The sequence below is a fragment of the Mus pahari genome, chromosome 13, assembly GCF_900095145.1.
Source record: "Mus pahari chromosome 13, PAHARI_EIJ_v1.1, whole genome shotgun sequence".
In the NCBI taxonomy this organism is placed as follows: Eukaryota; Metazoa; Chordata; class Mammalia; order Rodentia; family Muridae; genus Mus; species Mus pahari.
Genome location: NC_034602.1, coordinates 79,677,519 through 79,691,276, shown reverse-complemented (window position 1 = coordinate 79,691,276; position 13,758 = coordinate 79,677,519). Strand labels below are relative to the sequence as shown.

General features: G+C 40.1%; 1 protein-coding gene and 1 non-coding gene across 2 annotated transcripts in view; both read right to left on the bottom strand.

Moving 5' to 3' along the window:
• Positions 1 to 1,795, bottom strand: part of Ereg (epiregulin) — a 15,405-nt gene extending 13,610 nt beyond the window's left edge. The window contains exon 1 of the mRNA XM_021211333.1: positions 1,652 to 1,795. Coding sequence (XP_021066992.1) covers positions 1,652 to 1,697 — 46 coding nt within the window. The 5' untranslated portion in view covers positions 1,698 to 1,795. The remainder of the gene's footprint in view (positions 1 to 1,651) is intronic.
• Positions 1,796 to 8,539: 6,744 nt separating this feature from the next.
• On the bottom strand, positions 8,540 to 8,641 carry LOC115065298. The gene has a single exon (XR_003845082.1). It is a non-coding gene; the product is annotated as a small nucleolar RNA U13 (small nucleolar RNA).
• Between the last annotated feature and the right edge of the window lie 5,117 nt (positions 8,642 to 13,758).

The following is a 13,758-nucleotide window of genomic DNA, read 5'->3' as shown; positions in this document are numbered from 1 at the left end:
CTCTCTCTCTCTCTCTCTTTCTTCCTTTCTTTCTCCCCCTCTATGCTTTGGACTGAAACAATAAGACCTGCCTACATACCAGGCTAGAGAGATACAATATAGAACTCCAAACAGGAACTTTTCTAGTGACAAGAAGTATCTCAACAGACTGGGAGAACAGAAACTGACCTAGCTCATTTGGAATCGGGCTTGGCGCCTGATGAAACAGGTGAACTGTAATTAAGGACTGCAATAAAGGAGTTAAGCGCTTTCATGACAACAAAAACACACACACAGCACACCCTGCACTAGGCGGCTAGCAACCCCATTATTCACAGACTCTTGCTATCCCACATTAGCATATCCACTGAGATGCTCAGAATAGACACTTGCATTGTCTGGATACACCTTGCAAATGGAAAAACAAAGTCACTTCACCACTGTGACCTTTAGGTTCATGCCTAACTTGAGGAAGACTGTCACCGTTTGGAATTTATCCTTTTCAGAGACCTTAAACCAAACACAGCGAAGCCACATTGCTTAAAATTGCTCTTCTAGCAAGGCATTCTTAGGTCATTTTTGACAGAAACCACAGATCCAGTTTCCACTTGGGTTCTTGCCCTTAAACATGTAATCTCTAAGTATGCGTAGTATGTACTTCATTAGGGTTCCCAACCCTTGTTAGGTGTGTCAAAATAATAATTTAACTGTCACATCCTGCACAGATAGTGTCTCAGGGAAATTTGTCTCATTGCAAGTTTAAGAAGAATGTGAGATTGATAACTTTTATTTCCTTATTAAAACGTTCATCTATTGGGAAAGTTTATATAAAACTCTTAAATCATCTGGCACTTAAGAAATTAGGGACAATTGATTAAACAAAATAAAGGAGAGAGAGAGAGAGAGAGAGAGAGAGAGAGAGAGAGAGAGAGAGAGAGAGAGAGAAAGGAGATTGATTTTGCAAATGATGAGATTCCCTCATTCATGCCCCTGTCGACAAGAGCTAACTCATTTCAAACAAACAAACAAACAAAAAAAAAAACGACCAATAAAACAAACAAGCAAAAACCTCTCTAAATTACCCATCTTTATAGCCTGGGAGGCAGGGACTGCTGGGGAAAGCAGCAGGTGAGAGAAGTCGAAGTTCTGTTGGCAGTTGCTTCCTGGACCTGCCCAGGTAGCCTTGGCCCCAGCAGCCCTGCTGGAGCAAGCACATCCTAGAGCCCCCTGGTTGTAAACCTGATCCATTGCACAAAGGTCTCTAGCAGGCTGAAGCAATCTTTTCCTGCCCCACCCCAAGAAAGTAAATCATTATCTATCAGAGGTACTGCCCATACCTTTGGGGTTCTAGAACGGCCTCATTTTCAAAAGAAAAGGAAAAAAGAAAAGAAAAAAAGAAAAGAAAACCTTTTAAACTTTTAAAAAGTTTTGCTCAGTAAAATTGATATTAATTCATGCAGAACACAAACTAGTCATGAATTTATCGACTAAATGCAATGTTAACAGACCAAGTCGCACCATCCCGCACTTCCCCAATCCCGCGCGTGGGAAAGACGGACTCACAGAAGACATCCTCTTAGACTGAGCGCGCTTGAACAACTCCATACTTGTCCTATGACAATGCAGGGCGCCTTCCTCCCTCCTTCTCCTCTTGGGGGCGGCGAGGGCTTACCTAGGCAAAGCAGCATCAGGACCCAAGCAGCAGGGAGCGTCTCCATCTTCTGTCTCGGTGCAGCTTGTGGAGTGCGGGGCAGCGGGCAGGAGCAAGGTGCCTGTGGCTGAGTTGGAACCGGGCTGATCCAGGAACCAGAGCGGACCAAGTAAGTCAGGAACCAGAGCTGACCAAGTAAGTCGCTGTGACTCTGAGCAGCCAGGCAAGTGAGCTGAACTACCGGCTCGGCACAGCGACCTTTATAAGTCTGGGGAGGCGCTTAGGCACGCGAGGACTTACTAGCGGGTTGTCCAGGGTTTCCTAATGTCACCCCCCGGGGGGAGGAGTGGGGGGAGGAGTGGTGGCCAGCAGAGAACTGGCCAGATGTCATCCTCCCTCTCAGGAACACCTGAGAGGAGGGTTTCAGGAATGAATGTCCTTCTAGTGAGGTTGGGACTACTCCCCAAATTTTTCCATCCTCCCTGTCTTTGTACTCAACCCCTGAGGAGGTGGGGAGCTTGGACCAGATGGGTTAGTTTGCTCTATGGGGTCATCTGCCGGGTAGTGGGTGGCTTTAGTTGCTGTGGGTGACTGTTGTAGTTAGGGCTGATGATTCCAGCGCATACTTTTGGAGAGTTGAGTTGCCAACTCAGGCCGGAATAACTCCCTGTTTGGGAACATACTTGAAGCATGTCACTGGCTCCAGAGCTCTCTGCTCCTATTCAAATGCCCGGAAATGCCTTTCACCCTTAAGCCTTCCTTCTCAGCCCCTCAGCTTCCAACGTGATTCAGACATTTATCACCTTAAAGTCTAGTAATTATGAAGAAAGCCCTATATTGTTTGCCCGTTCTGTCCTATTTGCTATCTATTGGCAAATTTTTTGATATAACAACTCCGAACACCGCCTTAATCCAGCACTCCTTGCAACAACAACTTTCAACTTCTCTGTGCCTGTCTCAAACGCAAACTGAATCGGTCCTTACCTGAGCTCACGACAGTTTGTCAGACAAATTCGGCTCGCCACCTCGCCATTTCTACTTCTTCTCAGTTTCCTCCCATTGCTGATGGAGTCATACTTCGGGGAAAGGCTGCCCTTTATGAGGAACTAGGCGAATTAGTCTATTTAGCATGGTTCTAGAGGCCCAGAATGTGTAAGTCCACAGAGATCTCATCTGGTTCGAGATACCTTTTCCATTGATTCAAAGAATCTAGATTAGGCCCTGCGCTTCTGGTTAATCGACTCTGTATGCTTTGATTTTTATCCGTAAGTCTGTATTTCATATCTGTACAGACATAGGGGTTCCTCCCCTTCTGGATTTTGTTACATTCCTCTGGAGAGATTAGGAATAATCAATTTAGCACTCAAAGAGATTGGGATGGAAAATGGAATCTGAATGATTTGTTGATTTTCTAGCTCAAATTAGAAAAATGGGTTGTTTTTAAATTCTTTTTTTTTTTTTTTTCTGTTATTCTCTCTCCCTTAAGTCAAGGTCTTTGAGTGCCCACACATTTTGTTGTTGGGAAGAAATACTGCATTCTTTTCCTGGTGAAGATTTAAACATTTGAATGGAAATCCTTGAACAGCCTGCTCAGTCTTTCTACCCTAGCTCATGAATGAAGGAGACTTAAGACTAGTTAATTTTTGGAGAAGATAAGGGGTGTGTTAAGCACAGTGCCTAGAAGGTCAGTGCTCCCTGAAAGTTCCCACTCCTATCTACAAGTGTCCATTCCTAAGGGGTATTTGGTAGTTAATCAATATTTATAACTCCAGAAAAATCCAGGAACAATAGATTACAGATAGGCAAGCTTTCTCTGTTGACTCCAATGTTAAAAGGGTAGATGGTAAGGAGCTTCATGGTGATTTTATATATATATATATATATATATATATATATATATATGTGTGTGTGTGTGTGTGTGTGTGTGTGTGTGTGTGTGTGTGTGTGTGTAGCAATGGCTAGAGTTGGGTAATATAGCATTGGTAATGGGTTGTAGCTTTTGTGGGCTGCTGATAGGAGTCATGCTTTTGGTGAACCAGAATGAGGGAAAGGAGACTTGGTTACAAGTTAGATTAGAGCTGAAAATAAAAATAGCTCAAGTGCCTGAGGAATAAAAGCAAAAGAATGGGTCATCGGCTGGAGTCATCAGCCTTCCACAGTGACTCGTGCAGGTACTTGCAATAGTGAAAGAGAGGAGAGGAGACCTTGCTCGCTCCCTCTGGTTCCTGCCTTCTTTCATTAGATGGAGTGCTGTGCCTTCTGTTCATAAAACAAAATGAAGGGGTAGAGTGGGAGAGTAATGGGGCTATGCTGACAGCAGGCAGTGTAATGGGGCCTTACTGACAGCAGGCAGCAAAGGGTCAAGACGGATTTTCACTCTGTGGCTGACGCCTGCATGAGGGGAAAATTCCTCACACATCTCTCAAACATTTCCACAGCACATGCCCTTTAGCTGGCTGGCTTCTAGCACGGTGTGAGGAAATCTTTTCTTTACTGGTTCTGTGTTTACTCAATTTTGTAGCCATTACTTTTCCAGCGTGACTCCACCATGACACATCAGGAGAAGTTTGCTGCTGCCTCCGCAAAAATTGTATTCTGAATATATATATATATATATATATATATATATATATATATAATTAGGAGCAATTTTCATTCATCATTCAATTTATACATAGTATAAGGTACAATCATAATTCTCCTTAAAGGCAGAAATATGTCCGAGTGACTGCTGAAGAGCTGGAGAATGAAATAAATTTATAATTTTCCAACTAGAGAGATGATGCTAAAACATCAGCCAGATCAGCAATCCCCAATTTTTGACACGAATGTGAAGTTATTTTTAAGAGATTAGTAGTCTTAAGACAACTTAAGAGGTGAGTATATACAAATTACATGTACATATTTAATATTACTTAAATGTGATTTTGAATTTTGACTGTGATTAGTAAGTATATTCAGTTTTTAAAAGACACTGAGTTCATTGTGGCATTGTAGCATGTGCTTTTCGTATCAAGCTTGATCATACTTTCATACATGTCCTTTCCTCTTTTACCTTCTCTTAACTCCTTCCTATCCCTGCTAACTCCTTTCCTGCAAACCTCTTTTTCACACTTCTGTTTGTATGTTTTATTTTGTGACTCACTGGGCCTGCGTGACCTTACACAATGTAATTTTTTTCCCAGTTCCATCCACTGACCTGCTGATAGATAAGATTCCATGGTGCCTATATGACATATTTTCAGTATTCATTCATCAGTTGATGAATATATAGTCTGCTTCCATTTCCCAGCTTATGTGAGTACAGCAGCAGTGAACATGGATATGCTGGTATCTCTGTATTATGATACAGTGTGCGTGCATGTAGGTGTCTGTGTGCATCTCATGTATGTGTGTGTCTGTCTGTATAGCCATTACATGTGTGTGTGTGCGTTTGCATGTAGCTGCCTGTGTGTCCCCTGTGTGTGCGCATGTAGATGTCTGTGTGTGTCTCGTGTGTCTCTTGTGTGTGTGTGTGTTTGTCTGTACACACACATGTAATATGCATGCCCAGGGCAGCATGGCTGTTGCATGAGTTAGTCTGATTTCCATAGAACTGCACTGAACTGCACAGTCTCTGTTCCGATTGGCAGTGCATAAAGCTTCTCCCTTCCCACCCATGTCAGCATGGCATCATTTGTTTTCCTAACGATTGCCATTCTGACTGAAATTAGAAAGGACCTTAGAATGGTTTTAAACCCTGCTGGCTAATGATATTGAAAGTGTAAGTGTTCTCTAGCCATTCTTATTTATTCTTTTGAGACCTTTTTGTCCAGTCACATTGTTCATTTTCCCACTGAGTTATTTTTTATTAATGTTTATTTTTTCAGTTAGTTTCATACTCTGACCATTAATCCTCAGTCCAGGACATAGCTTCCAAATGTTCCCTCACCCCCACCTCTGCCCCTACTTCCTTGTGGCTGCTTCTTCTCTAGACTCTGATGCACAGAGGCGATTTGGTTTTATAAGAATTGGTTAATTATTTGTTTTACTTCCAGAGAAAATTTTCTACCAGTGGGGTTGAGGCAGGGTAAGATGGGCTCACTGCAAAATTCAAGTACAACACCAATACTGCTCAACTATTACCTAAAGTAACAAAGGAAAGAAGGCTTCAAAACTCCTATGAAACCAGCATTATACTAATATCGAAGTCAAATAAAGACAAAAAAGTATAAAAGAAGAAAAAAGATAACTTTACACCATGATCTTCCTGCTGAATACAGATATATATCCAGGTATTTCCCAATAAAATGCTCACAAACCTGGGCAAGAAGATCATTCGTCATGATCAAGTTGGCTCAAAAACCAATAAATATAATTTGTCACATAAATGAACTGAAAGACAAAAATCACATGATCATCTCAATATTAACAGAAAAAGTCTTACATAAAATTCAATATTCCTTCATGACAAAAGTCATGGGGAAATAGGAATGGAGCGAAGATTCCTCAACATAATAAAGGCTGCATACGTCAAAGCTATCAATGCATTGTGATAAATGGAAAAGAACCCAAAACATTGCCACCAACATCAGGAAGAAGATCTGGAAAGGTATCCCTTTTCTCTTCATTTGTTGATTATAGTGCTTGGGGTCTTAGTGCAACAAAAGAGAAATATAATGAATATAAAAATGAGTACAGATGGGATAGAATAGGCCATCCACATATAAGTTCATGAAGCAACAGCTGCCACTTTTTGACAAAGATTCTAAAAATACACAGGGGAGAGAGAATGGCATCTTCCACAAATGCTACTGGGAATCCTGGATATCAACACACATGAGAATGAAACTAGATCATAACCTCATTCTTAGTACAAAATTCAACTCCAAATGGATTATGGACCTCAGTATAAGATCAAATCATAGTGGCAGTTTTGGAATTTTGGTTTCTTTTACAAACACAGAAATATTATAAAAAACATGTTTTTGATTTAATCCCAGGAGTGGGGATACGGGACTGCTTTGGACTGTCTGCAGAAGCTCACTGTGATTTTCCTGGTGCTCTTGCAGGGGAGGGATTTTGCCAGAGGCAGATAGTTCCTGCAACTGTGTGATGTTAGAATTCTGGGGGCTTCTCAGGGGTTGTATAAATGTAGGGCCCCGAGGGTTGTTGTGTTGTTGGTTAGTAGTTCATTGCTATTGGTTGAGGTTTATTAAGTAGTTGCATTCAAAGAGGAAACAACAAAAAGAAAAAAAAAAAAAGATATCCTGATGGCCAAGATCAAACTTGCCTCAAGGAACTTGCTGCTTAGAGTCAGCAGAAGGAAAGTAGTCTAACCCTACTGTTGGCCCCTTCCTCCCACTCCTGACTTCATTCAAGGATCTCTTTCCTTTCCCCTCTATTCTTTTTCCTCTCCTATCTAGAGTTAGAGGCTAGAAAGGGTGGAAGGAAAGGAGTGGAGAAGGGCGGAAGAAAGAAGAACTCAAAAAGTAGCAAAAGATCAGCTACATCTGACAGTTAAAACCTGCTAAAGGAAAAGTAGGGAATGTGCTTGGGCATGAAGGCACCGGAGAGAGACTTTCTGAATGGGACTCAGGTGATGCAGGAAAGAAAACCAACAATCAATGACTGTTATCATGTATTTAAGAACTCAGTATACAGCAGACATGTGCCCACTCTGGAAGAAGATGCCAAAATAATCATTCATACTAAACAAGAGTTCCTCAAACTTAGAAAACTTGGTAATTCTTCCCCCTGAAATTGGTGCATGCATGTATTTATATTTGTACATATATATGGAGGGGGATTGGTGGGGAAGTAGTTCATTTTTAGAGTGAGTATTTAGTGTACTAAAGAACCTGGGTCCCACTCCTGAGCACATGAAGTAGCTAAGTAAACTCAGTAACTAAAGTAAGGCACTCACCTCGTGAATATACAGCAGTGTTCAACATCAATTATTTAATATTCAAAATATGAGGTCCATGATCTTTGTGGGACAGTCAATTCTTTCTCTCTTCTTTCTTCTCTCTCTCTCTCTCTCTCTCTCTCTCTCTCTCTCTCTCTCTCTCTCTCACACACACACACACACACACACACACACACAGCATGATCTCTCTATGTTGCTTGTTCGTCTTAAAACTCTCTATGTAGACCATACTGGACTTGAACTCACATAAACCTGCCTACCCTGTCTCCCAAGCTCTGGAACTAAAGGCTTTCCACCACAGCCACTTCAGTTTTATATTCCTACAAATGATCGACAATCAATGATGCTGTTTAGGCAAATCTCTCATAGATTTGATTCAGCAATCTTGATTACATGTTTCCATAATGATGTTGTAATAATAGGTACACCCTGAATCTCCCAAACCTTTAACTCTGTTACACACCAAATAAATAAAAACCCATATTTTCATGGTCAGGAAAAAGAAGAGGAGAGAACAATCAATAAATGCAATCATGCCATTCTTCACTGCATCAGCCATTGTTGCACATTATAGTGGAGAATTGTATCTTTCATGGAAACTAGTTATTGACTGAGTTGATTTTAGAACTTAGAAAGGAAAATTTCTTTTCAATATATATTGAAGTAAAAAATGTAAAACCAAAAAAATTTTTTTAAAGTAACTGAATGATAATCTGTATTTTCTCATTGTTTCATCTGGAAACGTACAAGATTTCCCTTTAGAAGGCTCCTAAGACATTTACAATTGAAGATTCTGTTTGAGTGTGTAGTGGATAATGTAGATGGCCATAAACAGATCAAATGAGTGAATTGATGGAAAAATAATTATCATTGCTTCATTTATCCTTACAACTGAAAGTAGATATTTATTTTGTAAACTAGACATGCCAAAGAATAAGACTATCCAGCATTCATAAGTTGCATTTTATTTTATTTTTTATTTTTTATTTTTTATTTTTTCACGTCAGATGTAATGTGCCCATGTCGTAACAAGGTTTATGGGCGGCACACATCACACAATGTTGTGAACACTCAATCATCATGCTTTATGAACCAGAAAGGATCATAAGTCGCATTTTGTAACTCACATGTTTCTATTTGTTCTTTTAAAAACTCCAAGAATTAATTTTATTTCCATTTTACAGACAAATCAAAAGAAAGATTAAGAATGTTTCTAAAACTAAACTTAATTAGTCATGACTGTAATCCCAGGACTTGAGAGGCAGAGGCAGGAGGACAGCCTTGAGCTTTAGGCCAGTCTGGTCTAAATAGGGAGGTCCAGACAAACTAGGACTACATAATAACACTACATTTCAAACACATAGAGATAGGGAAGAGGGAGGAGAGGAAGGGAGGAAGGGAAGGTGGGACAGTGAGGTTTGTCCAAGGCTTTTGGTTCATAAACTACAAAGATGACATTGAAGCCAGGAGCAAGATGCCAGCATCCACCATCAGCCTCTAACCTGGACCATTTAGTGAACTCGAAGTTCAGGGTTTGCTTCTCTTTAAGGGGCTGCCCTGTGTTTTCCTTGTACTCCATGTTTCTGGAACAATCTAGTCTCAGATTAGTTTCAAAGATATGTCTTATTTCTTTGCTGAAAGTTTTCATTAATTTTCTTCATGATGAACTATGTTTCTTCCTTTGAAAGAGATGGTACTATTGGTTACCAATCTCTAAAACATTTGCTAAATTACTTGGCAATGTTCATATGCTTATGAAAAATGTTTCATTTTTAAATAATTCATGTTAAAAGTATGCAGAACCTAGATTTAGATCTCTCTCTCTCTCTTTTTTTTCTCTCTCTCTGGTGTGTGTGTGTGCATGTGTGTGCACTATGGAGAATGATGGGGTAGAAATATGAGCATGTGTGTGTGCACTATAGAAGGTGATGGGGTGAAAATATGAGCAAAGCACATGTGTGTGTGTGTGTGTGTGTGTGTGTGTGTGTATGTGTGTGTGAAATTTGAACCTTAAGCCTCATTTATCTCCTAGTACTACACTCAGTGGCTGAGAGAAGAAATCAGCTACTTCCACCTCCTGGGGGGCACAAATGAATATGCAATCTTTAGGGTGGGGAAAAACTGATATCCATACCCATTAAGAGGGAGGCAGGGTACTGGGGAACAGACAAACAAATATGGCTGAGTTCAATGTGGTAGTGTCTTTAGCTTGCAGTGACCTCTGTCCTAAAAGACAGACAAGCATTTAGGATGTGCAGCTGTTGTGTTTGCATAGATATTGATGGAAAATTGGGGGTGCGGCTGTGATAATTTCATGGATAGTGATGCAGAATTGGGGGTACAGCTGTGGTGTTTGTGTGAGTAGTGGTGGAGAATTGGGGATGCAGCTGTGGTGTTTGTGTGAGTAGTGATGGAGAATTGGGGNTGCAGCTGTGGTGTTTGTGTGAGTAGTGATGGAGAATTGGGGATGCAGCTGTGGTGTTTGTGTGAGTGTGTTGGAAAACATCCATGATGGAGACTTAGCTACTAACTTTCTTGTCTTTTAGTCTCCTCAAAAATACATGGATTGATCTTTATAAGTAAACTCCAATGGATGATGTCAGCTCTCCTAGTTTATGTGCATCTTCTAGGCAAAACAACCAAGAAACTAGTGGAATGTCACAAAGATCCAGGATTTATTTATTTATTTACTTACTTAATTATTTACTTTCTCACAGGTGTTGAAGCTGGAACCTCACCTAGCTCATACTAGACAAGTGATATATATATCTGAACCTCACCTTTGAGAGAATCTAATTCGTTTAGATCTACCAAAGGTCATTGAACTTTATATTTTAGATCCAAATTTGAGTCCTTTCTTTGTTATTAAACTGTTGCATGGTGATGTTGGAAGGTCCTTTGCTGTCTCTGGGCCAAAGTCTTCTCATTGTGAAAGTGGAAGTGTGAGCTCCTATGCCATCTCTGTCAGGGTGCTGTGGCTGCAAGACAGAGTCACATGGATGTGACTTTAAGCACTGAACAAGATTAGGCTGTGCTCAGAGGTACTGACTGAAATGTCCTAGGGTGGTAGCCCAGGTCTTAGTCCCAGGACATGCAAAAGCAGTCCTCCTTATGTGCAGATGATTCTGGGCTTCTAAATATAGATTATCTCTCCCAGGATATTTGCTTTCTTGTATTTTCCCTTTGTTTACAGCTTGTGAGGCATGGTCTCTTAAAGAAATATTGTATGTATTTAGAAACCAGAAAAAAAAAATCCACTATCTTTTGTAGACTAAGAACAGTGTCTTATTACATATAACCTAGACCATATTCATGAAGAGAGACTCCCTTTGTCTAATGAGGAATAATACACATATTTTCTGTTAAGGTTTCTATTGCTGTGATAAAACTCCATAGCCAAAAGTAACCTGGGATGGAAAGGGTTCATTCCAAAATCTTACAGCTTGTAATTCAGGGCTGGAACAGGGAGGCAGGAGCTGATGTGGAGGTCATGGAGGAGTGGAACACTGCTTCCTGGCTTGCTCAGCTTGCTTTTTTATAACAACCCAGAAATACCAGCCCAAGGGTGGCACCACCCACAACTAGGTGGGCCCTCCCACATCAATCACCAGTCAAGAAAAACTCCATGGACTTATCCACAAGCCAATTCAGTGGGGACATATTATCCTTTGAAGTTCCCTCTCCCCAAATGACCCTGGCTTGTGTCGAGTAGACATAAAACTAGCCAGCAGAGAGGGGATGTTTCTGAATTGAAGCACTGGTGGTATACACGTTTCTTCTTCTGTGGGATTTAAGTCAAGCTTATTTTCATGCCACTTGAGCTGATCCTTCTCCTCACTTACTGTCCTGGTGAACTTTCAATGAAGACCATAACATAAATAATCCTTTCTCTTGAAGCCTTCTTTGATGTTCCTTACAACACCAGCCCTTTATCATCATAAAACTTTGGACTTCTTCACATGCTTGGTGCTTTCCTTCCTAAACTGGAAAGTAAGCTCTAGAATGAAATGACCGACCGTTTCTCTTTCAACACTGTGATCTCTATGCTTAATGGTGGGTGGCATATTCAGGCCCTCTATACCAGCTATCTATCTCTTGAATAAACGAATTGGTAAATAGACACTGACCTGGAAAAATTTGTCCTTATTCCATGCTATATAATGAAGGTAGAACTGCACGTTGTCATTTTGGAATCACTATGGGGGAAACGTGCAGACGATAAACTGAAGAACATCATTAAGGACTTTGGTTTTTTTTTGTTCTTGAGCTAGAACAATGTGAAGGGGTTTCCAATCTGTTCCTTTTATGCTTCTACTACACTGTTCTTCACTGATGTCTTGATAGTTCTGCCTCTTGTCTCTTTCTGCTCTTCTCTACTGAACCCTCTTTCCTCTTCCTCAGTGCTACCCAGTCAGTTGGTAAACCCCTTGAATTCTACCTTTCTCCTGAGCAGTTCACCATATGTAGATCTCTTCTACCCAATACTCAGAGACACCTGTACCTTTGGCAGCCTTCTATTTCCTTGATGCGGGAGTCTGAACTCCCTGGGCTGCAGCAGCCTCTGTCTCCATCTCCATCTTTGCCCTCTGGCAATGTAATCATCACTTAGGGAACATCTTCAGAGATACTTTTCTGTGGATTGACATTGATGTTTTTAGCTTTCGTTATTTTATTGAGAAAAAGAAAAAAAAAGATATGCAGTATATGCTGATCACAACAATTTTCTTCCTGCAAATCCAACAATTTCCTTCCTGCAAATCCTCCCAGATCCTCCCAATCTCCGCCCCCCCCAACGCTGTCTCTTCTTTCTTTCTCTCTTTAGAAAACAAATTTGTTTTAAAAACATATCAAACCAAACAAACCATGTATTTATTTATTTACTTATTTATTTTGTTTTGTTTTGTTTTTGTTTTTTGTTCTTTGTTTTTTGTTTTTTGTTTTTTGTTTTTTGTTTTTGTTTTTGTTTTTGTTTTTGTTTTTGTTTTTTTTGAGACAGGGTTTCACTGTGTATCCCTGGCTGTCCTGAAACTCATTCTGTAGACCAGGCTGGCCTCTAACTCAGAAATCCGCCTGCCTCTGCCTCCCAAGTGCTGGGATTAAAGGTGTGCACCACCACCACCACCCGGCACAAATCATGTATTAAAGTATCACAAGATTTCTTAATCACAACAAAAATATGTCTCTACTGTCTTCTTTATTGGCTTCTACATTTTTGGTTTTTCTTTCCCTCCTATGTACTATCACTCTGTATTTATATTACTGAAACCTCAAAATAGTTAAAAATATGCTAAGACTGTCTCCTTTAGAAGTCTTGATTTTGCAGGTTTGTGTGACTTCTCTTCCAACTTTGAAATCCCCATATTTCATTATTTATTGATTTCTATAGGTAATCTTGCATGGCACATGGACAAGAACGACAAATTCTTAGCTTCCTACATTTGCTATAGACTTACTACTAAATAGTTAAGTGAGCTTGAGAAGTACATCTCATATAGAGGGTCAGATTTATCAAAAATAGATAAATAAATAAAATGTAAAAGAAGGGTCAGAACATTGTCTATCACTTGAAAAATGTTCATTAATTATCAGCTATTGTTTATATTAATGCTGACTTTAAAGCTGTTTTTCTGGGCTGCTCAGTGGTAGAGCACTTGTTTTGTATATAGAAGGTCCATAATGTAAGCTCTGTGAGCCATTTACACAGCACTCTAATTTTCTTTAATATTCTTTATTGGTGTCTGGATATCCTGCAGTCTCTACTTAGGTGTCTTATATATAGAAAGCAGTTGCTGCATAGTTGTTGGGTGAATTTATGCATTGCCAAAGCTGAATTCCAAACTACAAATTATAGGAAGACACGGAAATTACATGTGGACAAGGCTGTCCTATATCTGGTGGTGATCAGACATGAGAACGTTAATAATTATTGCAGCTGTGATTCCTAATGCATTAGCCATGAGGTCATTATCTCAACTAGCTCCTGGACCAGTTTTGTTAGACACTTGGGATGCAAATATAGATCCAGTAGAAGAGAAGAGTGACCCATTAGCCAATTCACGTGACACTACTTCTATCAGCACTGTCCAGAAATGTTTCTCAAAACATGGTGCTACTGAAGACTCCAGAACATTCCAAAGAAAGTTTAGATCTGTAGTCATAGGTTAGATGGATCATTCTGAAAGAATGCTGTGCAGCCAGAGATGAGAAAAAAAAAATCGAA